The sequence below is a fragment of the Limtongia smithiae genome, assembly GCF_038497785.1.
Source record: "Limtongia smithiae strain NRRL Y-17922 unplaced genomic scaffold V1518scaffold_19, whole genome shotgun sequence".
Lineage (NCBI taxonomy): Eukaryota > Fungi > Ascomycota > Lipomycetes > Lipomycetales > Lipomycetaceae > Limtongia > Limtongia smithiae.
In genome coordinates, this window is record NW_027117640.1 from 99296 (window position 1) to 126109 (window position 26814).

At 52.7% G+C, this 26814-nt stretch overlaps 11 protein-coding genes across 11 annotated transcripts; 5 read left to right on the forward strand and 6 right to left on the reverse strand.

Moving 5' to 3' along the window:
- Position 1: 1 nt before the first annotated feature.
- On the reverse strand, positions 2–1106 carry V1518DRAFT_144497 (uncharacterized protein). The gene is made up of 6 exons (XM_066900762.1): positions 960–1106; positions 872–892; positions 661–725; positions 528–599; positions 368–472; positions 2–287 (listed from the first exon to the last, which is right to left on the reverse strand). The coding sequence occupies exons 1-6, from the start codon at positions 964–966 to the stop codon at positions 180–182; spliced, it is 378 nt and encodes a 125-aa protein (XP_066756940.1). The 5' UTR covers positions 967–1106; the 3' UTR covers positions 2–179.
- Positions 1107–1114: 8 nt separating this feature from the next.
- On the reverse strand, positions 1115–2318 carry V1518DRAFT_423772 (uncharacterized protein). The gene is made up of 5 exons (XM_066905772.1): positions 2095–2318; positions 2018–2032; positions 1863–1958; positions 1672–1800; positions 1115–1616 (listed from the first exon to the last, which is right to left on the reverse strand). The coding sequence occupies exons 1-5, from the start codon at positions 2130–2132 to the stop codon at positions 1445–1447; spliced, it is 450 nt and encodes a 149-aa protein (XP_066756941.1). The 5' UTR covers positions 2133–2318; the 3' UTR covers positions 1115–1444.
- A 1332-nt stretch (positions 2319–3650) lies between these two features.
- V1518DRAFT_423775 (uncharacterized protein) lies at positions 3651–4493 on the reverse strand. Its single transcript, XM_066905773.1, has one exon. It carries the CDS (start codon positions 4132–4134, stop codon positions 3901–3903), a length of 234 nt encoding a protein of 77 aa, XP_066756942.1. The 5' UTR covers positions 4135–4493; the 3' UTR covers positions 3651–3900.
- Positions 4385–6432, forward strand: V1518DRAFT_423776 (CoA-transferase). Its single transcript, XM_066905774.1, has 7 exons — positions 4385–4813; positions 4868–4899; positions 4945–5065; positions 5122–5369; positions 5438–5694; positions 5750–6043; positions 6096–6432. Exons 1-7 carry the CDS (start codon positions 4661–4663, stop codon positions 6305–6307), a joined length of 1317 nt encoding a protein of 438 aa, XP_066756943.1. The 5' UTR covers positions 4385–4660; the 3' UTR covers positions 6308–6432.
- On the forward strand, positions 6433–8277 carry V1518DRAFT_423781 (putative coenzyme A transferase). The gene is made up of 3 exons (XM_066905775.1): positions 6433–7034; positions 7087–7962; positions 8016–8277. Exons 1-3 carry the CDS (start codon positions 6557–6559, stop codon positions 8204–8206), a joined length of 1545 nt encoding a protein of 514 aa, XP_066756944.1. The 5' UTR covers positions 6433–6556; the 3' UTR covers positions 8207–8277.
- On the reverse strand, positions 8083–9847 carry V1518DRAFT_423785 (dehydrogenase). Its single transcript, XM_066905776.1, has 7 exons — positions 9686–9847; positions 9470–9632; positions 9157–9413; positions 9043–9104; positions 8528–8989; positions 8395–8476; positions 8083–8336 (listed from the first exon to the last, which is right to left on the reverse strand). Exons 1-7 carry the CDS (start codon positions 9774–9776, stop codon positions 8308–8310), a joined length of 1146 nt encoding a protein of 381 aa, XP_066756945.1. The 5' UTR covers positions 9777–9847; the 3' UTR covers positions 8083–8307.
- An 88-nt stretch (positions 9848–9935) lies between these two features.
- Positions 9936–15174, forward strand: V1518DRAFT_458137 (uncharacterized protein). Its single transcript, XM_066906585.1, has 9 exons — positions 9936–10166; positions 10220–10854; positions 10918–11319; positions 11350–11449; positions 11516–11749; positions 11899–13155; positions 13290–13752; positions 13830–14449; positions 14513–15174. Exons 1-9 carry the CDS (start codon positions 10035–10037, stop codon positions 15107–15109), a joined length of 4440 nt encoding a protein of 1479 aa, XP_066756946.1. The 5' UTR covers positions 9936–10034; the 3' UTR covers positions 15110–15174.
- A 695-nt stretch (positions 15175–15869) lies between these two features.
- Positions 15870–19146, forward strand: V1518DRAFT_423793 (uncharacterized protein). Its single transcript, XM_066905777.1, has 7 exons — positions 15870–16120; positions 16180–16234; positions 16291–17509; positions 17557–17679; positions 17730–17780; positions 17834–17958; positions 18009–19146. The coding sequence occupies exons 1-7, from the start codon at positions 15976–15978 to the stop codon at positions 19030–19032; spliced, it is 2742 nt and encodes a 913-aa protein (XP_066756947.1). The 5' UTR covers positions 15870–15975; the 3' UTR covers positions 19033–19146.
- A 134-nt stretch (positions 19147–19280) lies between these two features.
- V1518DRAFT_144875 (FAD binding domain-containing protein) lies at positions 19281–21392 on the reverse strand. Its single transcript, XM_066900763.1, has 3 exons — positions 20886–21392; positions 20525–20830; positions 19281–20465 (listed from the first exon to the last, which is right to left on the reverse strand). Exons 1-3 carry the CDS (start codon positions 21170–21172, stop codon positions 19424–19426), a joined length of 1635 nt encoding a protein of 544 aa, XP_066756948.1. The 5' UTR covers positions 21173–21392; the 3' UTR covers positions 19281–19423.
- A 622-nt stretch (positions 21393–22014) lies between these two features.
- V1518DRAFT_423797 (uncharacterized protein) lies at positions 22015–22239 on the forward strand (the record flags this gene model as incomplete). The annotated part of the gene is made up of 1 exon (XM_066905778.1): positions 22015–22239. The coding sequence occupies one exon, from the start codon at positions 22015–22017 to the stop codon at positions 22237–22239; it is 225 nt and encodes a 74-aa protein (XP_066756949.1).
- Positions 22240–24325: 2086 nt separating this feature from the next.
- V1518DRAFT_423799 (major facilitator superfamily domain-containing protein) lies at positions 24326–26530 on the reverse strand. Its single transcript, XM_066905779.1, has 3 exons — positions 26048–26530; positions 25854–25989; positions 24326–25795 (listed from the first exon to the last, which is right to left on the reverse strand). Exons 1-3 carry the CDS (start codon positions 26330–26332, stop codon positions 24519–24521), a joined length of 1698 nt encoding a protein of 565 aa, XP_066756950.1. The 5' UTR covers positions 26333–26530; the 3' UTR covers positions 24326–24518.
- Between the last annotated feature and the right edge of the window lie 284 nt (positions 26531–26814).

The following is a 26814-nucleotide window of genomic DNA, read 5'->3' on the forward strand; positions in this document are numbered from 1 at the left end:
GATGGCTACCACCGATCTACGAGCCAAAGCGTATAAGATAAACTCAAGGAAAACGGTATTACTAGCTACAACTTCCAGTGCATGCAACCGCACAACACGCCCCTACAAACTTCGTCGCACGGGCATACACGAACATTACAACACACCACACATAAGCATAACACCATCGCGCGGTACGCCTATGAGTAGTTTAGTCGAAAAATGTCGTTGAATACGTAGTAGCTGCCGCTCTCAGGCATCAGGTGGAACACCTGCGAATATCGCTGAGGGTTCTGCTCCTCGTCGACCTATGCGAACGGTTAACATTCTCCAGCTTGTATGCAGCTGCACATCCATGTAGCAGGCAAAACTCATCGTGAAAGCGTACAAGAAGCTCGCCGGTGACCATGACGATCACGGATCCCTGGCTGGGCGACGACGGCTGCGCGTCGAGCGTGGAAACCCTGTGTGCGACCTTCGCGAAGGGCAAGCTCTGCAGAAACCAAGTTAGCCTGTCGCAGATCCAACTTGACCATCACGACACATACTGTCAGCTTCTCTATGATGTTCTTAGCGCCCTGGCATTGCGAGTTCTCGAATGTGAGCATCGAGTGCTCCCGCTACATATCGTTAGCCGTCGTCTTCCACACACGCGTGAAGTCGAACATGGTGAAGACGAACGTAGAGATTGCCAAGCTGCGACCGATCGCTGTCGAACTGCGCGTAGTAAAACTTGGTAAACTCCTCTATGGATGGCAGTGTTAGTTCTCTTGTTCCAAGTCGTTTGTCTAGTCAAGCGCTATTGATCTCGCGTCGCGACGCGCGGTGATATGAAAGCAAGCTAATCAATCGGCGCACCAACACCCGCTACACCATATAAGAGAAATCGCACCTGCAAGAGCCTGGAAATTCACTGTATATCGCACGTTAGTCGTCAACAAAGAAAACCAAGCTCTTCACGCTGCCGCTGAAGAACGTACCAGCCATTTTTGAAGAACGCTCAAAGGCAACAATGGTATTAAAAAGAAGCACGGATTAGAGGCCGCAAGGCGGTCGACGGGGACAACGTGGATGGGCGGGATCAACAACGAAGCGTCGCGTGCAGCCAAAGTCGGGGCTTGTGTTCCTTTGTTCTGCACTCGTCGACACCTGATTACGAACACGTGCCTTCAGTGACACTCAACGCGCGTAAATGCGCCATCAACTGAACAGCATGGTTATAACTAATACAATGGCCAACAACATACACTCCGTCTCGCATAGCTGCTACTTGAACAAGAGCTTGTCCTAGCACAAACTTACAACGAACTCCCGTCCAGAAATCGTGAAACCCACGCCCTCTAAACCCACGCCTCATCAACGAACGATCGCCACAGTCCACTAGTGCACCCGCTCGGCCTTTTGTGTTGCAAGCCAAACACAGGACCGTGCTGACTCTTCCACCGCCACTTCATACACGCATAGCTTATATGATCTGTTGCGCGAAGCCGGCACCACCGAGCGCGGAGGAAGTCGCGAACTCCTGCTTCTTGACCGCGGCAAGCGCGTAGCAGAATGAGGTGATCGTGAGGAAAACAGCTGCGACGATCAGCGACGATGCGCGGACAAAAAGTGAGAACCATTGAACCAGTGCGAGGCTGGTGAGAAACCGGTCAGTATCGACGTGGCCCTGTCGCGAAAAAGCGCACTTACAGAAAGTAGAAACCGGCACGGGGAACGTTGTTATTGAATCGTCGCGTGAAGTTAGTAAAGTTCTCCGAAATTGGGCAGATGCGGCCCAGGAATGGGATCTCAACGAAGATCAATGTCAAGCCGGTCGCCCTAGAGCGGGCGTTAGCAAAGCTGCCTTGACGTAGTTCACAGCGCAATGGTGCGTAGCGTACAGGCAGACGGCCGCAAAAATGATGATGCCCACACTAAATGTGAAAATCGACGCAATTCCAACCGCAAGACAGATGATGATCGTCAATATGCCGGACCTGCGAGCCAATTGTCAACAATGAGACCACTCACGCTGGGCATTGCGCGGAATACTCACCATTGGCCGTATAAGCTAGACAAATCACAAATGTTAGATTAATCTAATGAAATCATGTAACCGGAGACACCACACACCTGAAGTTACGGGTCTTAAAGTCGTCGAGAAAACTCATGGTTTCTGTTGATGTGGCTAGATGATCGTTGCATGATGATTAGCAATCACTCGGATCTTACGCAATTCGCTTGAAAAGTTCCCACCAATTGATGTCTGGTTACCGAATCGAAAGAAAAACGACGCAGCAGAATATGATAGGTCAAGGGACACTGAGCAAGAGATAAGTCCGTACAGCGTGCGATGATGCAGCGAGGTGTCGCTAAGGCGCTCTACAAATCCCTCGTCTTGCGCGTCCTCAGTCGAATCAACTCCCTGCCTCAATAAACTACTTTCCATCCCCGCTGGCGAGCTCGTTTATTGTCTGATCTTCTAATTTCGTGATGTTTTTTGCTGATATATAGGGTCTGAAGTGCCTACTCAGGGAGTCTGGTGAGTGGTTGACTTTTTGATTATATTCAATACTCTGGTGCAACTGATTCTCCCTGTTTGCCTCCTGGTCAACCTCGTTCCGAAGATATCAGCGGCGGCAATAAACGACTGATGCAAGCTTTATTCCTACCCAAAAGAAAATTCATATTGAATCGGTGCAGGCCGCGCAAACTACTGGCCAATGATGATGATGCGGTATAGTCGGAATTCTCGTCGATAGTACCTGTCGTGGGTTCCAAGAAGAAGACAGTGAAGTTATGGCGCTCACTGGAGAGCAGAAGTCTGCGCCATGATAGTTAATCGAGAACGTCGCAGAAATCTATGCTGATGTCCTGTTACTTCTCCAAGAATGCAGCCCTGCCTGTGATAGCGCCGGGGATATTTCTTAAGTGTCCGGGGGTTTACGACCAAGCAAGACGTCGGAACAAGTGCGACAAGTACTTCTTTATATTATCGTCCCGCCGGCTGCAAAATAAACTTCCCTTTGGAACTTTGTCAAAAATCCATTGGTTCTCTGTAATTGCACTTCAAGCTCAATCCAGGTGTGGTGATTACGGCGCCAGTCTCGGTGCGTTCCCTGGTATAGTTACCCATTCCATCCTCATTAACAGCGATGCTCTTGGAACTTGGCAGTCAAAATCTGGCGAGATTTGCAACACCGGCTGCTCGGGCTTCAAAATGAATATAACCATATTGACGCCGCATTATAAGTCGTCTTCATGAGTGGCTAGAGGACTCTTGCCTACTTATCGCAGTATCTATGGTCAGGACGTCACCTATTAAGCAAGACCTTTCGATTTAATCAGTTTCACGTCCAGCCAGCGCAAATGGCGTTTTCATATCCTAGTCGACCGGAATAAGTAGACAGGAAGATACCAGGAGGTGACAGAGAGACAATGGCGGCGGAAAAATCCAAATTCTTGTCATCGTCATTCGTAGGATCACAGTCCAGCAGATTTAATCACTAAATTTCAATCACTCAGTGAGTTAGCTAGATCCTACCATCTTATCTGCTCCAAAGGCAGTTACTAATAACAGTTGACATTTTCGACTCTCTCCTTCGTTAATGGAATCCGTGTCACTTATGTTGATGTAGCGGGTCACATGCCAGTCTCCTAAGCTATTCTAAAAATAAGAGTTGTTTCGCAACATAACATAATATACGTTTACGGCTGACTACTATTAACTACACTGAGGCATCAGTCGCGAGATCTATAATATGCGTTGGTATAAAATTACACGGATATCCGTGGATTAGCCCCTTTCTGCCATCGGCAACAAGAAGCGACACTTTCTTGCCTTAGTAACGTGTTCAAAAAGAAAATCTAGCTGCGCATATGTTCGTCCCAAAGGTTCAGGCAGACAGAAATAATGAGAAATAATCGAGAAGAAGCATGCTACAGTCCAGAAGAAACCGGCATAGTTGTGCCCGCCCACAAGAGACAGGCAACCCTGCCAACAAAAACCTGATAGAATGCGGCCCGCACTAGCATACAAGTGCCAGTGGCCAGCAAGGCGAAATGTTTATGAGAGTACAGAACAATGCTAAAACAACCAATTGCGAGAAGCATAAATACGCAGACCTCAAATCCCTTGAGAAGGAGCGTACAACGTCCCATGCCCCAAGCCATTAACGTCAATGTGACAAACACACCGTCCGTGTTTAGACCATAATGTCCACACGCAGAGCCGTAGGAAATAGTTGCGGCCAAACCAGCGTACTCAACATAGTTCGTCGAATAGGTTGAGAAACAAGTTCACGCAAGACACTGCGGGCCAAACTGCATGCAAGACAGATTTCATTCTGCCCAGAATAATACCCCTGAAGCTGTAGGGCGCGCTGGGAGTTTGCTTGAACTTCACGTAGTGTCTGCGGACGTCGTCAGATGCGACATCAAGGAGCACGCTCGACGCCTGCGAACCCGGTCCACAACGCGAGACACGGCGGGCTGCGACTACAGCGCAGACGATGGGACTGTAAGCTCTGGAGAGACGCGCCGCCGGAATCCCGTGATGTCCAGACCGCCCTGTCACGGGAGCTGCCCCACGCTGACCCCACATTCGCGTCGGCCGGTTCCACATCGGGCGCCGGTTTACCTCTCCGCGGGCATGCCTCTCGCCTTCACGATACTCTGCAGCCCGTTGTGACCTCCCAGTATGTTCACGACACTCAAGAACGTCCGCCGAGCGCTGTTTGCGCCACAACTCAGCGCGCGCGCTTTCGCAGCGTCCGCGGCGGCCGCGGTGGACGACAAAAAGCTGCCACTGGCGGGTATCAAGGTGCTTGATCTGACCCGAGTGTTAGCCGGCGTATGTTTTTGCGGCTTTGCAGCTGGTTTCATATTGCAAGCTAACCAGGAGTAGCCTTACTGTACCCAGATACTCGGCGATCTTGGGTGTGTTCCGTCCCTTGTCGAACTATTCGTGGCTAATTGAGCCAGGTCCGAGATCATCAAGGTCGAGCATCCAACCAGGGGAGACGATACGCGTTCTTGGGGTCCCCCATATGCCCCGTACACGGATGACAGAGCCGGCGTCGGAGAAAGTGCATACTATCTGTCGGTATGTTGGATTCCAGATCTCTCTTGGTTCGCACTGACTGATCCATCATCATACAGGTCAACCGCAACAAGAAATCAATTGGTATTTCCTTCAAGGATCCGAAAGGCGTACATATCATTCGTAAACTCGCCTCACAGGCCGATGTGCTTGTCGAAAACTATCTCCCCGGTTCGCTCAAGAAATACGACCTTGATTTTGCCAGTCTCAGCAAGCTCAATCCGAGGCTGATCTATGCCAGCATTACCGGATACGGTCAGACAGGACCGTACAGCGACCGTGCTGGCTACGACGTCATGGTTGAAGCGTGCGTCTTGTTTAGTGTTTTCCCAGTATTGGTGCGACGACATCACACCGGCTAACTGTGTCATGCAGAGAAATGGGCCTCATGCACATAACCGGCGAGCGAAATGGACCGCCTGTCAAGGTCGGTTGCGCAGTTACGGATCTCACGACCGGCATGTATACGGCACTGAGCATTCTCGCGGCGTTGCTCGCACGTGTAAACACCGGAGTGGGCCAGCATCTCGACGTGGCTCTCAGCGACTGCCAAGTCGCAACACTGTCAAATATGGCCGAGTCTGTTCTCATATCCGGCAAACGCGACACTGGAAGATGGGGAACCGCACATCGTAAGTGGCCACACCCTTGCGGTATATCCTGTCTTCATGCTGAATTTCGAATCAGCCTCCGTCGTGCCCTACCGAGCTTTCAAGACCGCCAACGGCGACTTTCTCGTCGGCGGTGGCAATGACCGCTTGTTCACTATTCTGTGTCAGGGTCTGGGTAAGCCAGAATGGGCGACCGACGAACGTTTTTCGAGCAACTCCGCGCGTGTCGCGAACCGCGACATCCTCGAGAAGTGGATCGAAGAGCTGACAGTGCAGAAGACTACCGAGGAGTGGCTTCATATATTCGACGGCAAGGGCTTGCCTTACGCGAAGGTGAATGACCTCCTGGATACTGTCACTCATCCACACGGTAAGGTGTGTCCAATTTGTCTGCCATTTCCGCTGTGCTGATGACATGACAGTGCTTGCCCGGAACATGATCAAGGACATCGATCACCCTTCATGTGGTCCCATGAAGCTCATAAATACGCCTGTAAAATACTCCTACTCGACACCGGGGATCCGCACGCCTCCGCCGACGCTTGGACAGCATACAGATGAGATTTTGGGCGGCGTACTTGGTTTGGGCGACGAGGAGATCAAGACGCTACGGGACGAGGGTGTAGTTGGATAGCCCGTGGTACTATCAGCATTGCGCAGTAAAGCACGCGGGTTGTTCTGATGTGTTCATCTGTAATTGAATTGAGTTTGAAGCCCCACCACACAAACCCATCGGCACCAGTCGTGGGGCTCAGCCCGGAAATCCAAATGTTGGTCTCCACGCAATGTGGGACCTCGCTGCCAGCTAAATGCGTTTTCAACCCCTCCACTGCAGGTCCATTATGTCGAAGATCTCGATACTCGCTCTTCCACCTGATTCGCAATGGCACCTGCACCAGCTGTGTCGCGACTCCTCCTACGCGGCCTGATCGCCGCCGCTCAGAAACGGCACTTCTGCGCGTCCAGCGACGCGCGTGCGATCAACAAGATCTGCGACTCCGCCAGCGACGCCATCAAGGAGATGCAGGGCGGCACGACACTGCTAGTGGGCGGCTTTGGCTTCTCCGGAGTGCCGAATTCGTTGATCAACGCGCTGCGCGACCGGACGGATTTGAAAGGATTCACCGTCGTCTCGAACAACGCTGGCATGCCCGGCGTTGGACTTGGTCAATTGCTCGAGACCAAGCAGATCAGCCAGATGATTGCATCGTACATCGGCGAAAACAAGGCATTTGAGAAAATGTATTTGTCCGGTGAGCTGGCTCTGCAGCTCACACCGCAGGGCACAATCGCAGAGAAGTGCGCTGCCGGTGCCGCAGGCGTGCCTGCATTTTACACGCCGGCTTCGTACGGCACGATTGGTGAGCACATACATATTCATACATTCTGTTCTCGACTAATAAGCAACTGTAGTTCAAACCGGCGAATTGCCTGTCAAGTTCAACAGGGACGGCTCGGTGGCTCTCATGTCCACGCCGAAAGAGACCCGCGCGTTCAACGGCAAGGAGTACGTCCTTGAGGAGTCCATTTTCGCTGACTACGCCTTCGTGAAAGTCAACAAGGCCGACCGACTCGGCAACTGCAGATTCAGAAAGGCGCAGAACAATTTTAACGAGGCCATGGGCAAGAATGCAAAAGTCACGATCGTCGAGGCCGATGAAATTGTCGACGTCGGCGAAATTCCGCCGGAGGACATTCATTTGCAGGGAATTTACGTGGATAAAGTGATTCTCAGTACCGAGCAGAAGAAGATCGAAAAACTCACGTTTGCCCAAGAGCAGGACGCGGCGGCGTTGCAGGCGAGCCTGTCGCATGCTCCAGACACCCCGCGTGAGCGCATCATCAGACGCGCCGCCGAAGAATTTAAGGACGGAATGTACGTGAACCTCGGCATCGGCATGCCGCTGGCGGCTCCCGCGTACGTGCCCAAAGACATCGAAGTCGTTTTGCAATCTGAAAACGGCATCCTTGGAATGGGTCGGTACCCCTTTCCGGGCGAGGAAGATCCAGATTTGATCAACCCCGGCAAGGAGACTGTGACTTTAGATATCGGATCGAGTGTTTTTGGTTCGCATGAGAGTTTTGGCATGATCAGGGCGGGTCGCATCAACATGACCATGCTGGGTGCATTGCAAGTTGGCCAGTATGGAGATCTTGCAAACTTCATGCTTCCGGGAAAAGTCAAGGGGATTGGCGGCGCAATGGACCTTGTCGCGAACCCGACCAGCACGAAAGTCGTGGTTACTATGGAACATGTGGACAAGAAGGGCAACCCCAAAATTCTGTCCAGTATGCATAGCGTCGTGTGTTGTTGATTAAGTGTATGACTAACTGCTTCACAGAATGCACATTTCCTCTGACAGGTCAAAGCTGCGTTTCCCGAATCATCACAGATCTTGCAGTATTTGACGTCGACTTTGCCGAAGGTTTGACTCTCATAGAAGTTGCACCGGGAATGACTGTCGAGGAGATCGCCACAAAAACTGAGGCTCCATTCAAGGTGGCAGAGAATTTGAAAGTCATGCTGTCTTAGATAGTTGTCTACTATGTAGCAACGTTGTTTTAGGAAGATTATGAATAATTTAAGAACGATTTTATTCCTCAGCAGATAAATTTCTTCTCGCGGCCACTAAGTTAATACAAGCCCTTGACCAGGTTGGTAGCTACAATCGTACGTGTCAGCAGATGGGCTATGATGTGGATTCACACTTGGGCACTCACCAGTCTCGAAGAGGGGATGATTTCGATCACCGCCCAGAGCGTGCTCGGCGATCGCCTCCGCGTCACCAGGTGGAACGTTGTACTGTGAGTGTCAGTATGCGATATGCAGATGTGATGGGCAACAAAATCGTACCTGTGTGAGAGTGCTGGAGTGACCAAGAGTATGCACCAGCTCTTTGATGGCCTCGCTCACAATCAAAGAGTCCTTGGCTGGATCGCCAGTGCTGGTCTTGCCGACATACGGAACCGCCCTGGCGATCATGACTGCCTCGTCGGGGTTATTCGTAGCCTTGAACTTGATCACCGGGGCAAGCGTCAAACACGAAGTGATGCCATGCGGAATGTTGTACGTCGCGCCCAGGGAATGTCCAAGACTGTGACTGAGACCAACGCCGCCAGTGTACAAGAACGGGAAGAGCGAGGCATAGCATGCCAGGAAGAGCTTTTGGCGTGCATCAGCGTCGGCGGGATCGGCCTTGGACAAGGGAAGATATGTGAAGAGGTCCTTGATTGCTTCCAGAGCGAGACGCTTCGTCGGAACCTCGCACGCCAGAGGGTGATACAGGAGCTCAACGGCGTGGTCGAGAGAGCGGATCTGCAGTTGTTAGATTCGAGGGGTATGTCATGAAAGTAGAGTATGAATCATACACCAGTACTTGTCCACAGATTGGTAGGCGTGTACAGAGCAAGATCGCCGTCATATACAACCGCTAGTATGTAAATAAGCTGAGATCCTTCATGGATAGCCACATTGTCACGAACCTTTGGGAACAAGCTCCGGGTGACTAACGGCGAGCTTCTTCTTCTCCTCGGTCGTATATCCCGCATTCTGAGTCGTTTCAGCAACACTGAGAGTAGTCGGGACCGCGATGCTCGGGATCCACACGCCGGCATCCTGATGAATTAGATATGCGATTGCCTTGGCGCTGTCGATAGGCGAGCCGCCGCCGACAGAGATCATCACGTCCGCGCCGGATTGCTTGACGAGAGCGGTTGCCTCTTGGATCGCCGAGATTGGACTTATACATGCAGATCGTTAGATTATGCTATGGATGGTAGGCAAGGCGCAACGTACGCGTGCTGGCCGATCTTGTTGTACGTTCCGACATGCGCATCGGCAAGCGCGCATTCAATGTCCTTGACAACGGGTGTTCTCAGACTCAGCGACTGGCCCGTGATAATGAATGCCTTTGAAACACCCATGCGTGCCATGAGCGATTTCATGTCTTTTGAGGTTCCTGAGCATGGATGTAATTAGCGGGCGACCAGTACGCCACTTGCACACACGTACCTCTGCCATAGATCATGAACTTGACCGGCGAGGCCACATACACGCCGGCGAGGGCGCTGTCGACAGAGGACTTGTGGTGTTTGAGCGACATGGTTGCGATGGATCCTGGACGAAGATGCAGACAGACCGAGTACGTGATCACGGCCTCTTCTTCTATCTATTGGGGCTCTCGAACTCGTAACCCATGGCGGCATGTGGGGTCACCGAAACCGCAGCGCCCCACCCCGCGCGGCTCGACGCCCCCCCGCGATGTCGGCGCCCGATGTGGGGTTCCGGCAGCAGCATCGAATAAAGGCGGCCTGGCCGCCACTAACAGAGAGGTCGCGGTCAGTCAGGAAAAGATACAGCTATGGCAGCACTCCGCTCGCTCCTGCAGAAAAAGTCCTCGGACGTGGTCGTCCTGGCTGCCGTCCGCAGTCCGATCACGCGAGCGTTCAAGGGCGGCATGAAGGACGCATGGCCAGAGGATATTTTGCGGCCAGTGAGCAGCCCATTGCTTGTAGTACGACAATCTACAAATCTAACGCAAAGCAGGTCGTGCGTGAGGCAGTGCAACGCGCCAGAATTGAGTTCGGCGACGTGAACGATGTCATGATTGGGAACGTGCTCGCCGAACTTGGGTTTGCCAAAACGGGCCGCATGGCCATCAACGACGCTGGCTTTCCCAACACGACCACGTTCCATACTGTGAACCGGCAGTGTTCAAGCAGTCTGCAGGCCATCACGCACATGTCGCATGCCATAATGGCGGGCCAGATCGACGTGGGACTCGGCGGCGGCGTGGAGTCCATGTCGAAGAACTACGGGTCGCGAGGAATACCACAGGACGTGGGCCCAAGCCTGCGACACTCGTCAGTCAAGGACGCATTGGACTGCCTCATGCCGATGGGCATGACGTCGGAAAACGTAGCGGAACGGTATGGCGTCACGCGGCAGATGCAGGATGAATTTGGCCTCGAGAGCCACCGGCGCGCCAGCGAGGCGCAGAGGAGTGGTCGATTCGACAGCGAGATCGTGCCAATTACGATCAAAACAACCAACGAGGCCGGTAAAATAGTCGAGACGGTAGCGCGACTGGATGACGGTATTCGGCACGGCCTGACGATGGAGAAGATGAAGACCTTCAAGCCTGCATTCAAACCAGATGGCGCAAGTACCGGCGGAAACTCGTGAGTCGCCGTCAGCAGAGACTGCACAGCGATGTGTGAATTCTAAGTAGTCGCTGTTTTTAGGTCGCAAATATCCGACGGGGCATCGGCAACCGTGCTCGCGCGGCGATCGTGGGCGGATGAACGCGGGCTGAAGCCAATCGGGCGATTCCTGGGGACCCAGGTGTCCGGGTGCGCGCCCGATGAGATGGGCATTGGCCCGATTCCTGCCATCACGACTCTGCTGAAGCGACTCGACTTGACTGTCCCGGACATCGACATCCTTGAGCTCAACGAGGCGTTTGCGAGCCAGACAATCTACTGCATCGATCAGCTGGGGTTCGACTACGCAAAAGTGAATCCGAATGGCGGCGCGATCGCGCTTGGGCACCCGACCGGTGCGACCGGTGCGCGGCAGACGGCAACCCTGCTTGCAGAGCTTCTGAAGCTGGACAAGGAGCTCGGCATCGTCAGCATGTGTGCGAGGTGAGTTATGCGTTGATTGTGATGCCACAGAACAGCAGCAAGGCCAGCTAACTCGCGCGTAGCACCGGAATGGGCGTGGCAACCGTGTTCCTCCGGGAATGAGTCTGCGCTGGCGACTGTCCGGAATCGCGTAAACAGACACCGTTCGTGTTGACTGTACTTAGTAAATTGAATCTTGCATGCTGTGTCTGTCGAGCAACGTACAAGCGGAGCCGCGAAGCCGTCGCCGCTGCGGCGCTCCGCCCCGCCAACCAGTTCGACCCCACAGCCTGCTCCACTACGGCTCCACACTGCTCCACGCCCGGTCCACTGGCCCGCTATGCCCGCTGGGGCCGGTGACGGTGCCGGAAATTTCTGCTTGCCTCCTACAGACTCTCTCGTCTTCACCCTCCGCAATGATACTCGCCTGGGCACTCCGTCGTGCAACGCTGTATGTCTCGAGACCGGCCCTATCCCGCAGCATGGGTTCCGTCAGCGCCATCGACTCGGGCATTTTCCGTTCGCTATTTGGAACCGAGCAGATTCGCATGGTGGGCTGACCAATTTGTGAGTGTGTTGACGTGCTGCTAACCGTTGCAGATCTTCAACGACGAGGCATACATCAACCGCTGCATCGACGCCGAGACCGCTCTCGCGCGTGCGCAGTCCGCTACCGGCGTCATCCCGAAGGAGGTGGGTGACGCAATAACCCGCAGCTGCCGCAGTGCCGGCCTCGACATGGACCGTCTGCGCCGTGAGACCGAGATCGTCGGGTACCCGATCCTGCCGCTCATCAGACAGCTGGCCAGCATGTGCGACGAGCCGGTCGGCCGGTACATCCACTGGGGCGCCACGACGCAGGACATCATGGACATGGCGAGCATTCTACAGATAAAGTCGGGGCTGCAGCTTGTCGGGAGCCTGCTCGACGAGACCGTGAAGACGCTCGAGCTGCTTGCGCAGAAGCACCGCGACACGCCCATGGCCGGGCGCACCCATCTGCAGCACGCACTGCCCGTTACCTTCGGGTACAAGTGCGCCGTGTGGCTGTCCAGTCTGCAGCGACACCAGGATCGCCTCGCGCAGCTTCTACCGCGCGCGCTGCTCGTGCAGTACGGCGGTGCCGCCGGCTCACTCGCGTCTCTGGGCAGCGGTGGGGCCGGGCTGCAGGTGCGCAAGCAACTTGCGAAGGAGCTCGGGCTGCAGGACCCCTCCATCAGCTGGCACGTCGCACGCGACGGCATCGCTGAGGTCGTCAACTTCCTGGCGTTGGTAGGCGGCTCGCTAGGAAAGATCGCGTACGACCTCATCCTGATGTCATCGAATGAGTTCGGCGAGGTCAGCGAGCCGTTTGTGCCGCACCGCGGCGCGTCGTCGACGATGCCGCAGAAGCGCAACCCGATCTCGAGCGAGGTCATTCTGGCCGCGTCCAAGATCCTTCGGGCGAACGCGGGTCTTGTTCTAGATGGCATGGTCGCTGACTTCGAGCGCGCGTCGGGTCCGTGGCACCTTGAGTGGGTTGCCGTGCCAGAGAGCTTCGTGATCGCGGTGGGCGCGCTCTCGCAGGCGAACTTCGCGCTGTCCGGGCTCGTCGTGAACACCGACAAAATGGCCTCGAACCTGCACTCTACGCGCGGCCTGATCGTGGGCGAAGCAGTCATGATGGGGCTCGCACCGCATGTGGGCCGCGGAGCAGCACACGACATTGTATACGAGTGCTGCAAGGAGGCCATCGAGCACGACAAGACGCTGCTTGCGTGTCTGCTTGCACGGGACGACGTCACGGCGAAGCTGTCTGCGACAGAATTGCAAGCGCTCTGCGACCCGGTGAACTACATGGGTGCGTGCATGCAGATGGTAGACGATGTACTCGCGCTACGTGTGTAGTGCAAGGCGATGAATAAGCGTGTAGTGTAGGACGAATGTAGTATCTTGTTGACACCCCGGCACTCTAGATCAGGCCACGACAGCAGTCGCGCTCCTGCTGACAGTGGTGGGGCCCCCCACTCTCCCCGGTCGTCAACCCCACCGTCGCACGCGCGGACAGTCGTCTTAAGTACGCCCATCACGGGCTTGCATACCCTCGCTCGCTCGCCTCTACTAGCCAGCCCGGCACCAGCCTCTCCTATTCTCCCAATCCGCACGCAATGCCTGTCTCCGTGACGCCCTTCAAAGAGCGCAAGCCCTTGTCCGACCCCGAGAAGGTCTTCCACTATACCGACCTGCAGCGCAGCAAGCCCACACGCGAGAACGACCCCTACGAGTACCAGTCGGGTTTCGGCAACCGCTTCCAGTCCGAAGTGCTCCCCGGCACGCTTCCCGTCGCGCAGAATAACCCTCAGGGCACCCGCTTCGGGCTCTACACCGAGGGAATCACGTACTCGTCCTTCGGCGCGCCCCGCCATGCCAACAGAAGCACCTACATGTACCGCGTGCGCCCCGCCGCGGCCCACAGTACGTGGCCCTTACCCCGCAATGTTCACACTACCCCACACTTTGGCCCCGCCTTGGCGCTCTAACCCTGTCTGCAGACGGCTACAAGCCCGTGACCTCGCCCGCGCACATCGAGAACTGCTTCCTCTCGCTCAACACGGCCGTCGAGACCCTACCCGAGCAGGCCGAGTGGGCGCCCTTCCCGATCCCGGGGGCAGACGTCAAGACCGATTTCGTCGACGGGCTACACGCGCTCGGCGGGTCCGGCGATCCCAATCTGCGCGAGGGAATCGCGCTCTATGTGTACACCTTCAACTCGTCTATGTCGGGCCGCGCATTCTGCAATGTCGACGGTGACTTCCTTTTCACGCCACAGCAAGGCATTCTCGACATGCAAACCGAGCTCGGCAAGCTATTTGTCCAGCCGGGCGAGATCGCTGTGGTTCCGCGCGGCGTGCGCTTCTCCATCAAGCTTCTTCCCGGTGTGACCGCCGCGAGAGGATACATCACCGAAATCTGGGGCTCCTCGTTCGAGCTGCCCGACCTTGGTCCGCTGGGTGGGTACGGCTTGGCTAACGCGCGCGACTTTCTTCACCCAGTTGCGTTTATCGACGAGGACTTGCACCAAGAGTATGAGATCGTGCACAAGCACAACGGCAAGTATGTCGCCATCGTGCAGGATCACAGTCCGTACGATATTGTGGCGTGGCATGGAAACGTGGTTCCATACAAGGCGAGTTCTAGAATATTTTATCCTCCATGCACCCGCTGACTCGGCTAGTACGACCTGACCAAGTTCTGCTCCCAGAACAGCACCTCGGTCGACCACACCGACCCGTCCGTGAACACTGTGTTGACTGCCAAGTCGCACGACCCCAACACGACGCTCGTCGACTTCCTCTGGTTTGGCCCGCGCTGGGATGTGGCATCCAACACGTTCCGCCTGCCGTACTTTCACCGCAATAGTGCGTCCGAGTTTCTCTTCAGCCTGTACGGCAAGGGTCTCGGTCGTTCTGACGACTTCCTTCCCGGTGGCGGCAGTTTCGAGGGCGGACATACCCCACACGGAGGCTTTAGTGATGCCTATGTGGATGAGATGCGCATTCAGGAGCTTCCTCCGCGCAAAATTCTTGAGGAGCAGATGACTATCATGGTAGAATCCTGTCGCACATTCCTGTTTACGGAGTATGCGCGCAAGATCTGTGGCGTCATGCACCAGCAGGGAACCAACCCGAAAGTATGGGACAAGCTTCCCGACCGGTTCTCGACGAACCCGGCCGTCAAGGAGTTGCTCAAGCGCGCCAAGGACGACAAGGCTGCCGAGCTCAAGCGTAAAGAGTACTGGTATGCTAATGGAATCAGAGAGCCGACAGTGTAGTGATTTTGCTTGGGATGGAATGCGATTGAGATTATGTTGCTGAATTAGTGATCAATTTAGTTGAAAATGCTTTATTCGTTACTATCTATGTCTAATTATTGGAGTTGACCAAAACGCATAAGGGGATTCTAAATACGCCTGACCTTTAGCAAGCTGCTCGCTGTTTTCTTGGCAAGTCATATTCCGACGGCACCGCCGGCGAGCACAACGACCTTGTCGGAGGGTCGCGAGGAGCGACGGATTGATGCCCAGAAGGAACAGGGCAACGAGTCGCGGTGGGCAATGTTTCATGTAGTTACGGGCTAGTTCTGGGAAACGACGACAATACCTATAATGGGGCTGACGTGCCTGTCGGAGCGCGAAGCATACACAGGTGCAGTGGTCGCCAGCGCCACCAGCTCGTCGACCGCTGCATGGTGCCATGCTCTGCGATCTAATGCAATGGAGACGCAGTCGCGCTCGATGGTGCCGCCAGATTAACAGGCTGGAATTACAAGACGCCATTTTGCTCTGCCACCGCGACGCGACCTGTGTAGCTGCATCCCGTAGCCACTCGCCGCCGTCCGCAGCGACTTCTGACAGCCCAACTCACGGTGTACTAGAGATATAGAGCCCTGGAGACCTGACATTGATCCCGCTGGTGTTAACGTGTGGGGCCGGCCGCCACCGAATGTGGGCACATGTCAACACCGGCGCCGTCGGGCAATGTGGAGTGCGAATTCTGAACCGTCAAATCCTCGAACCTTCGCTTCCCCGCACCCCTGAATTTCCCCGCAGTTTGCGCAGCGCTCCTCCAGCCCGCCGCCCGTCCTCGCTGGTTCCCACCACCCTCCACATGTGTCCCCCGTTGCACACATGTCCCGCGCATGACGCTTCCCATGGCTCCTGACTCAGCCGTCGTGCCTCCGCACACCCGGCTGCCACCGGCGCCGCCACTACTACCGAAGAAGTGTCTCTACTGCGACCGCCGCTTCGCCAAGACCGAACATCTCAACCGCCACCAGCGCTCCCGTACGTCTCCGCATCGCTGATCCTTCTCTACCATGCAGTTGGCACTGACTTCTCTGCAGATACCGGCGAACGGCCGTTTAAGTGTCCTTTCTGCAGCAAGCGCTACTCCCGCAGGTATGCTCCCTTGACAAGACTGACACTGTTACTGTCCCTCACTCTTGCTGCCAAAGTGACGTCCTCGGCCGCCATATCAGAGGCCACGCCCCGAATGCCGACCAAGACATCGAGCCTGCCACGGAGGCCGACGACGCCTCCTACGGTAGCGACGACCGCGACCGCGACGGCGACCGCGAGACGGGCCGCCGGCACTCCTCCACTACTGTCCCCGATGTCGCCGTCATCAACCCCTGCAATCCCGCCAGCACTTGGTCCAACCTCTCGCCGCCCCTGCTCTCGCAGAAGGAGCATCTCATGACCGATGCCATCCCTGACCTCGCTGGCACTGCCTCCGTGCAGCTCCGTCTCGACGACAAGACTCCGCATTCTCGCTCCGGCCCCCCTCTGCCGTCCCCGTCCAAACTCCTCGATCCAGATAGTCCTTTCACGCACTCGCTCGTCCACCTCAACGACAAGTCAGCTTTCCCTCCCACAGCTCCCTTCTACACCTCCGCCGACCTGCTAAATCTCAGCTGCGACTCGAGTACGCTGATGCCTGTTGTCAATGATATCAACCACGACCATGCAGGCGCCCTTCCCAACAACACCTTTCAGTTTAGCTGGCTCGAATACAACGACGGCGGTCCGTTAAGTCTACCACAAGATCCGTCGGGCCCATTCGAACTTGCAAGTGCAAACACGGTAGCACGACTAGACGCCGCCTCCCCCGAGAGCATGGACAGCCGCAGCCCGAAGTCTGTCAGCGATGACATTCCCACCGAACTCTTCGTCAAAGTCAAGCAATGCTGGCCAACAAAGCCCAACCACACAACCTCCCGCTTGATTCTTGACCTCTGGCACGATCTCATCTACCTCTCCGAAGGCAATTTGCTCTCAGACAAGGACAATTCCTCTACGGCGCTTGCCGTCGAATTTCAAGACAACCCGCAGTCTGGATCTCGCTGGGGCGTCGACGAGCAATGCCGAGAACGACTTAAGAATCTGTTCGGTCACGTCTGTCATCCGCCTCAACTTATGCTGTCCTCTCATCATGACCATCAAGGCGCCACCAATGGAAATGCCGCTCCTGGTTTTGTATTTCCCTCCGTCGAGGTTCTTGACATTGGTTTGGACTTGTACTTTCGACATTTCCATCCACTCATGCCGTTCGTCCACGTCGCCACCTTTGATGCGAAGTCCATGCGCCCTTCGACATTGTTCATCATGTGTCTGATCGGTTTTACAATCTTGAATTCTCAAGTCGCAATCGCGTTTGTCCAGCATGCATTTCCCGTATGTCTTCCAGTATATGCATATCTTATTCAGCTAATCTCTGTCAGGCCGCGCTGAAGACGTCACTCGACGAGATTAACCCTTTATCCTGTGGTGAAGGCTCTTCCTCATACCTCATGGGCACCTTTTCTACTGCGTTTCTGATGATGTCCTTGTCCCAAATCACTGGAGTGTGTCTTCAACTTGCATTCATGATTTACTATTTTGCTAACCCGTGTAGAACCCCGAACATCAGAGACAGTGCCAGGTTCTTTACTTGACGGTCATGTCGGTATGTAAATGCGTCACTGAAATTTCATTGTATGTTCTAGCTCACCCGTTTAGATTGCTCAACAACATGGACTGTTCACTGTGAATGACAGCCAGCCACTCACGGACATCATGCTGGATCGAACACTCACTCCCGAGAAGAGGTGGTTTGCATGGGCTCGCGTGGAGTCTGCAAAGAGGTATGCCTTGTGCACGAGACGCTGACATCATGTTCTAATCTGCTCTATAGGTTAATCATATGTCTCATCATGGAAGATGCGTGGTACTCTGGCGTTCTGCATGCCAGTCCAATCCTTAACACCGACGATGTCCAAGTCTTACTTCCCTGTGATGCGACTCTTTTCAGCGCGCGAAGTGTCTCCGAATGGTCTCGTTTGGTGGCCAACGAGCGGAGTCACCCAATACTCATGCCGACTCTGACCATGGCTACGTATCGAGTACCACTTCCTCACCTACCTGAAAATATCGACCCATTGGGGATGCATGGCATTCTATCTTTGCTTCGGCTTCGCATCTCCATCTCCCAGCATCGCTTATTCTCCTCTCGTCGGAAGTCGTTAGGTGCACCGTTCGTACCTTGGCATACATTCGCGACCGACCAACGAGCTGCTCTTGCCGCGACATCGGCCGTCGAGGCATTTGCATCGTACGGACCCACACTCCGCAACATGAACTCCAACTGTCTCGTTCTGTGGCACAATCTTTGCATCATGCTCTGTGCTGATCTCGGTATCTTTGAAGTTGCGGCCGGCCGCGACGGCGAGCAGGCAGCGCGGGAAGCATTAGACAAGATCGCAATCTGGGCCCGCACTATGGCAGCACGGCGCGCTTGTCTTCACACTGCCGAATCATTCCGAGTCATAGCTAATCGGCGTTCTAGCGACGGTATCATGTTTCACTGCGCATCTAGTTTATTTGCTTCTGCTCTTGTATTAGGATTGTACATATTTCTTGCCCCGCCACAAGAGAGCGATTGTCTAGAGCTGCTTGATGAAGTGGACTGGAAGCGGATTGGCGCATTAGGGCTGAATCACGAAGCCGTTGGCTCTGACGAGAACGATGATCCAGCAATGCGTTTTATACGGCATGGTGGTTCCGTAAGTTTCTCGGGCGTGGTCCATCTTCGAGGGTTGCAGGCTGCGAGACGCGTGCTATTGGATTATGCAGGGTTGCTGGAAGACGTTGGCAAATGGAAAATCGCGCCTTTCTCCCGCGTGCTAAGGATTATGAGTAATGCACTGGTTGATCGGTGAAGTGTGTAATTCATGAATACACGACTTCCATGGGCTTATGATAATGAATGACCTTCCAGATGTAAAATTCTTGTATATGTAGGATTTCATTTGTCAAAACATGTAGAGCGTAGCGACTTTAGTATTTTTAATAATCGGCACTGTCGAATATGTTCAGCGAGCTGAAAGACCTCAATCTTCGGGAATACAAATCGACGTGAATTGGTTAAAACTTTATATGGGAGTTTCCATATATTCAATATCACATTCGCATGATACTAATACATTAGAGAACTTCACACGATATCCAGTTTAGCTCGAATGATATATACTTGAAGTCAACACAGCCTTGCGGCCAGGTCAAACATATCAATCAAGACACAACAATCTCCACAAGCACGCATCGAAGCTCCTATTCGAGCTCGTTCTGATCAGGCAAGAACCACTGACCCATATATTGCATTACGGAAGACCAGTCCCTGGGCAAGATAGTCATGGCGATATACAAATCAGGACGGATCAGGACCATACGGCCCTCGTGACCTATTTCGTATCGCTTCGTGAACTCCTCTCCTGAATCCAGCGACCAATGATCAAAATCAAAGAGAGCATTTTTGCCTAATCGTGTCTTCGAGATGAGATAGGTGGCTACCTGGCCTGGATAGAGCTTGTCGAGACTGCCGCGGATCTTGACGCCTTGTTCAACTGTCTGGTCTGGCTTCTCGAGAGAGGGAACGACAAGAAGAGTGAATTGAGGGCGTCGAAGAACGTCATAAATCCGGCGCTTAGGCTCAAGTACGAGAAGAGCATCGGGGGCACGCTCTCCTGCCTGCGGACCAGATACGGCGGTAATACCGGAAGGAAGCTTCAACACGCTCTTGTAGTTGTGTGAGAGTCCACTGACAAGATTAATGGTACGAGCCTCCCATCCCGGAACTTTTGTAAGAGGAAGGCGCTCCTCAGGCTCGATGCCAAATCCCATGACGATCTCGTGGGTAGCCATGGCACCCTCGCTGATCTGCTCGCCGATGGGTTTGCGCTCCTTCTCATAGGTGTCCAGGATAGACTCGTTAGCTTGGCGCTTATACACAGCTGCCAACTTCCATCCTAGATTGAACGCGTCTTGCATGCAGCCATTCATACCCTGGCCGCCCGACGGAGAGTGGACATGGCTGCTGTCACCACAGATCATGAGACGACCAGTCCTGTATCGCTCGGCGATGTGGTTGCGGACCTGCCATGCGGTTTGCCAATGTAGCTCGCCGACCTTGAAGCCGACGTTGAGCTTGTCGGCAACCTCCTGGTACGCCTTCTGCTGGTCTGAGGCAAAGACGTAATCGCCATTGGGTTCGCTCATGTAGATGCGCCACAGGTTGCCGGGCATTTTTGTGCAGTTCATAAAGTAATCTTTATCAAAATAATAGTTCATCCAACGATCGTCGAAGGTGACATTCCTGTTTGCGTTAGAGTGTGAATTCAGGTGAAAGAGATCGCAAACACGAGGCTGACTCACTCGAGTTCCACATCAGCCATGGTCATAACGGCAACTGTTTCACCAGAGAATTTGATGCCCGCTGCGTCGCGCACAAAACTGTGAACACCGTCACATCCAACGACCCACGGATAGCTGACTGTTTCAGTGGCCCCGTCGGGACGGCGAATCGTGGCAGTCGCCCGAGTGCCATCTTGACCTAAAGCAGTGAGCTCAGTGCGGTACTCGGGACCGACTGAGTACTTCGACCAGAGTAATTCGCGCAGGGCCTGTTCGAAGTCGTTCTGGCTGATTTTGTAATAGAACGCGTAGCGGGTGGGCAGGACTCTAGATTCGGTAAGGTACGATTAGCGTGGGAGCGGGACGATTCAGGCTCACGTACCTGTAATCAGTGCGCGGACAATCGTCCTCTTTCATGCCGGGGAAGTGGTAGATGTTGCCGGGACATTCCAGGCAGACCTCCTCAAGACGTGAGGCAAGACCCATGTGGTCAAACATCTCCATGGAACGGGCATGGATGGTCATTGCACGGCTAGTGTGGGAAGGGCCCTGGCGCTTCTCGATGATGCGGACTGGCACCTTGCGGCGGAGAAGCTCGTGGGCGAGAAGGAGACCAGAGGGGCCGCCGCCCACGATGAGTACGTCGCTGGAGATAGTGGTGGAGGTCATGATGTGTGCCGGCGAGAGCTGGCGGCGCAGTCGGGGGTGCCGGCACTCCTAAGTGTCTGCGACGAGCTGGTGGGTCTCGGGTCACGTTGCCATGAATCTGTGCCGGTGTCTCAGCAGACACATGTCCCACATCGCCAAAGGAGTCCCACATAGGTGGCGCGGCTGCGCGGCTTGAGTGCGCTACTGGCGATCGCCGGCTGGTAGCGGGGACCCCAGACTCGCTACCCCGGATTTTCGACCCCGCAGCCCCACGAAACCCGCGACAAGAATGGGGACAATGTGGAGAAGCCGCACCCCTGACTCAGGGGCGGCCGGGTCCTGGTGTCGCTCGGCCAATTCGGCGGCAGTCCCAACGAATGGCTAACTGGCTGTGTTTGCCTTGAACATGTAACTGAGTATACTCGCGGCACTAGTTTCCCTACGAGCCCTTTATACGATCACTGAGGACGCAGTCTAGCCTGCGCTGCGTGCAGAACTAGGTCGTGTGCAGCTTCACTTCGCTTTCGGGTTGGCCAGCTGGTTGTCGAAGTTGTAAGCGAGCTCCGGTATGAGCTTCAAAATCTCCCTGATGCTGATTATATTGCTAATCAATAATGCACGACCGCGTCCTGCCGCTGAAAGAAAAAATGTCGTTGACCGGACCTAATTTTAAAAGTATATTCAGCAAAATGTTGACTTCGCCGAATTTTAGTGATGGCGCAAGTCAAATTTCGTTTTGTACCAACTGTCTAATCTCACACTGAAATCCCAATCTCTGAGCATTATAGGGTTGGGACTGCCACACACCCAAACTTCAGGTCCTGATTGTAATAGTCCCAGCCAACTGCCATATCTGCGCTCCCATGTTGAAGAGCAGACTCCGAGATTTGAGTCTTGCATTACTTCTACAGGCTTGTCTGTATCGCGTCTCTGGCTTCTTTTCCAAAGGGAAAATATACTATTTTAATAATTGCAATCCCAGGGACCGCCATCTCGACCCGCTCATATCGTCTTCCAGCAGCACTGCCTGTCATCGCACTTGCGCTCCCAGCTCTGCCAGTAAGCATCGCTTTACTACCCACTGTTAACTTTCTCCTTATGACATTTGTATAAAATTCAGTCTGCAGGTTGTCAGGACTTGAAGGCCCTGGTCAGCAGAGCCAGCCTCAACGAGGCCAACTCTTTCATTTCGAGATGATAGCCATGTCCTACTCCTGTAGACTAACCCAGCCTTTCGGCATCCTATTTTCAAATGCAAGGTAGAACCATATGCATGTGTTTGTTGTAGGAAATATAGTCCGACAGCCGTCATCTTGGAACAGGAATGAGAGTGGTCGACTTTGCCAGCTTGATTGAACTCAGAGGTGCCAGCCAACTTCAAACATCTCGCAACTGCCTTCATCATGTCTCTCCTAATAAAAAATGTGCTTTCTAAAATGGTAGCCTTATGTTGGTTCTACAGTTGTGTATGTTGGTAGAGGGAGAATACCGGAATTTCTAACAATGAATTTTGTGCCTCCTTAGGAACCGCCGTCCAGCGGGTCATCATCTCGGAATTCTGATGATTTGGTTAGCTGTTCCGGCTTGAATAACGCTATATTATTATCATTATACACGACTTGATAGATATATGCGAGGCGTCTAGGGTAAAGTGAGAAGGACTTGGTTATCTCGGCATCAAGAGTGATGTAGGTCAATGGAGACTGTAAGCGAAATACAGACGAAGATATGAAGTACTCGCACACACAGAGCAGTTCTGCTAGCACTTTAAATGGTGCCGCGATAACCGTGCACTGCCCTCCGGAGGAGTTGAGCCACAGATGTGTAAATATATCGGACAAATTCAACTCGAATATGCTGACCTGTAAACATAGTACATTATTTCCTGAACCTTCGGTTGCGGACCTCGGCTTGGCCTTCGACTCGCGCATCGACGACGGCTTGGTCTTCGGTGTCTGCTGGGAACGCTCAATCTTATGAAATATCCTCAAACGCGCCTCAGATACTATCTTCGGCTGAATAATTATGTCATCATTCCGCTAGGGGTACAGGGCAAAACAATCATACAGTAAGTCAACATACGACTCCGGATGGCCCAATACAGATGCAGCAGGTGTGACAGCTTAAACAGGACTCAATCGTTGCTGCTCTTCAGCCTTCGTCTTCCTAATTCTCTCCAGCATACATCGCGATGTGAGACAACCATCGCCATGTCTACAATCAAGAATAGAACTGGCCCTCGAAACTCTTCCGGAGTATAAACGCAAGTCGTCTCTAACGGAGATGAGACCTTTCTGGATTGTGACCCGGTTGCTTTCCTTCGGAATACGAGGATCTGTCACTGATGATGGCTTTGCAGCACAGTCATTTCGAGGGCCAAAACCGTTAATGAGAATCAATGCTTGAAGAAGGACCAGAACACGGGTCTGACAAGTTAGGTATACATAATTACTTTCTGCTTATCGGACTGACAGGAAAGTAGCATACGTCTTGGAAACGATGCAACAATCAACTGAAGATCTGACTACTAAGCGTGCAGATTTCATACTTGCTGTTGATCAGTGCCGAGGCAAGCTCGCACCTGCTGCGACAGGAGGTGAGCCTGCTTGTTACAGCAATGACGACTGTGACGACGATGACGGCAACATAGATAAGATTCACTTCCTGCCCCACTGAGGATCTAGCCGAGGCCGGCTAAGTTCACCATAATCCTGGCGCAGTAGCATCATGGTCGTCTTGCCACCAACACTGCATACGATGTGACAATAAGTCAGATGACGTTGCTGTTGAGGATCCCCGGTCTAAATGCCGAAGTGCAGGAAGATGAGGCTGAGGACGACGATGCGGTCAGTTTGATTGAGGCCGAGGATAGTCATTGGAGTTTCGGTTGAGGTAGTACCATTGGATGCTGTTGCAATCAAGGCATCGGAATTCATGGTCGAAAATTTCGAGATAGGTGAGGAGGCCGCCGTGCAGATACCTGATGCTGGAGCTGGCATACTCGATGTGACGGTTGGTGTGCCGGTGCGCACGGCCATCACTGTCGAAGAGTGGCGAACACGAATACAACTTCGCGATGTGCTGCAGCAGGGCCGCACGAATGAGTAGGGCTCTACTGCAAGTCTTACCATGTACATATTTTAATAGGGTCACTCTAGAGCTTTAGGCTCTAAATTTAAAAATAAGTACTATGAGAGAGAATTTTAATCCCTATATCTATGAATAGGATACAGGAAAGTACTGTACACAATAGGGAAGAATTTAATACAGCATAGAAATGAAACAGACCAACAATAAATATTGTCTCAAATAATCTCCATTCTATTCATTCATGTCTCGGGATCTTCATGTATCGTTCCGTTGGAAACTAATGCACAAATCTGAAATCCAATCGCTTATTTCCCTTGTCGGTTGTAGTCTCTAGATATATGAGCTTTTCATCACTCGTCATTGCGTTCCATTGATGCTCACGACTGCGATTCCTCAATATATAATACGCCTTTACACCGAGATATACAAAGCAGTTCATGACGCAGATCGCAATTAGATCTTGGTTTCCTCGTTTGTACAGTGGCGAGTCGTCTGATCTGTAGATGTAGTTTGATATTATACTACCGATTTGGCATGTAATATTATATACCGCGGAAGAAACTGTTCTTGTGCGCACTGAGTTCGAGATCTGCGACGTCCATGCAACCTGAACAGCGTGCGTACTCGGGCGAGCTAGTAAAACAGTAGTAGCAGCATATTTGGACCATCTGGCTGTATCCGCAGTAAACGTTCTCAACGCGACGAGTTCCGGAAGAGCCCACAGCTGACTGAAAATGCCGTGAAAGCAGCGCTCATTGAAATACTGGGAGCTGTAAGACACAGCAATCATAGTGAACAAACCTGCCACAGTATAAGGCAGTCCCATGAGCGTCGTTTGAAAAGTAGTAAATCCAAGACCTTTAAGGGTAATAGAGAGATATGTGGATACAATAGTTGTAGACATTTGAAATGTTAATCCGATAATATAAATAGGCCAGAGGTCGTAGTCCGACAATGCAAGTCCAAGTGTTTGGAATGTAAGTGCCTGCCGATTATGCATGTCTCCTTTCGAAGGATCATCACGAAGAATTCGGTTCACCAAGATCAATTCCTCTCGTTCAGAGAACCAACCATTCTTTCCCCGAAACCAAGATTTCGACTTTGTAGGTGCTGGTAACATCATTCCGTACGCTAAGAGACCGGCAAAGAGAGTTATGATACCTTCGATCAGAAACAACCATCTCCAGCCTTCGTAGCCTTTAACGCCGTCCATATGAAGAATACCGTAACCCAAGAATATAGCGATAATATTTGCTAGAGTATCGGCAGCCCAGAAGAAACTAAGACGAACCATTAATTCAGCTCCAGTATAGAAATATGACAAGTAGAGTGTGCAATCGGCAATGAAACCGCCCTGCAAAATTCCGAGAAGAGCACGAGTTGCAAAAAATCCGCCACGGTTGTTTATCCAAAACTGGCAAAATGCAACAATAGACCACAAAACCATCTGTGTTGGAACCCAACGATCCGGTCCTAGTTTCTTACTCACTAGCTGAGACGGAAGTTCAGCGAGTAGGAAGCAAACCGTGAATATAGTATTTCCGTTATTGAAGTCTGTTTCAAAGGTGAGACATGCAATTGTTGTATTGCTTAACGCGATGAGCAATCATACCATTTGTGGTCAAGCCGAGATTGACTAGAAAGTTATCAGCCGTAGCTTGAGAGATATTACCACGATCCAACTGCAACGCAGCAAACATGAATCCCACAAAAGCCATTATACGCAAATCCAGTTTTCTGATCAATCCCTAGCAAATCCTGATCAGTATTACATTAGAACAGCAATAAACTGACTCAACTACTCACAATTTCCTCTCTCCATGTCCATCTAGCTGATGGATCGAATCGATGTAAATTCTCATACGTATCAATTGGCCGATAAAACTTCAAAAGTTCCGGATCATCAAATACAGACGGCTGAGTAGCAACAGTATCCAGTTCTGCGGTTGTCAATCCCTTGCGCTGCCAAAAGTAAAACGGTTTCAATTTCGATTTTGCCAAGGTATCGTCATCGTAAATTTTGCTCTCACTGGTCAAAATTTCATTCACAGTCGAGGCAATCGTTTTCGCTGCTTTTTCATCCATGACCATTTTCTCGAATATTGACCAGACACTTGGGATTTCGTGGGTTTTTTATATGTACCTCATTTGACGTAGCGGTCACGACCTGGGACTACAGGGTTGTATGCCAACAGATCCATCATTGCGGAATTGGTATTAACTTATCAGTTGTGCGAATAGAAAGTGCAAATGGCGCAATTTGTTTCGTTCTTTGTCAGCCGGGCAAGTTGTTAGTCAGTGCGCTGATTGCAGTGGCATGTACTGGATATGTATATTCGTGATTTAGAGTTTCTGAAGTTAAACTACATCTCACCTCTTAAGAGTTGATGTCAGCTCCTCGAGTTGCGATGATTTTCTGGGATCTAAGCTCGGAGTTCGTTCAATATATATAGAACTCAAGCTAGTCTCTCTTGACAGATATTTTGTGACCACTGAACTCTACAACCGGAGGTTTGGACTCCTTTATGCACACGGTGATAATATCATTTGCCTATATTCACGGCGACGCTAAT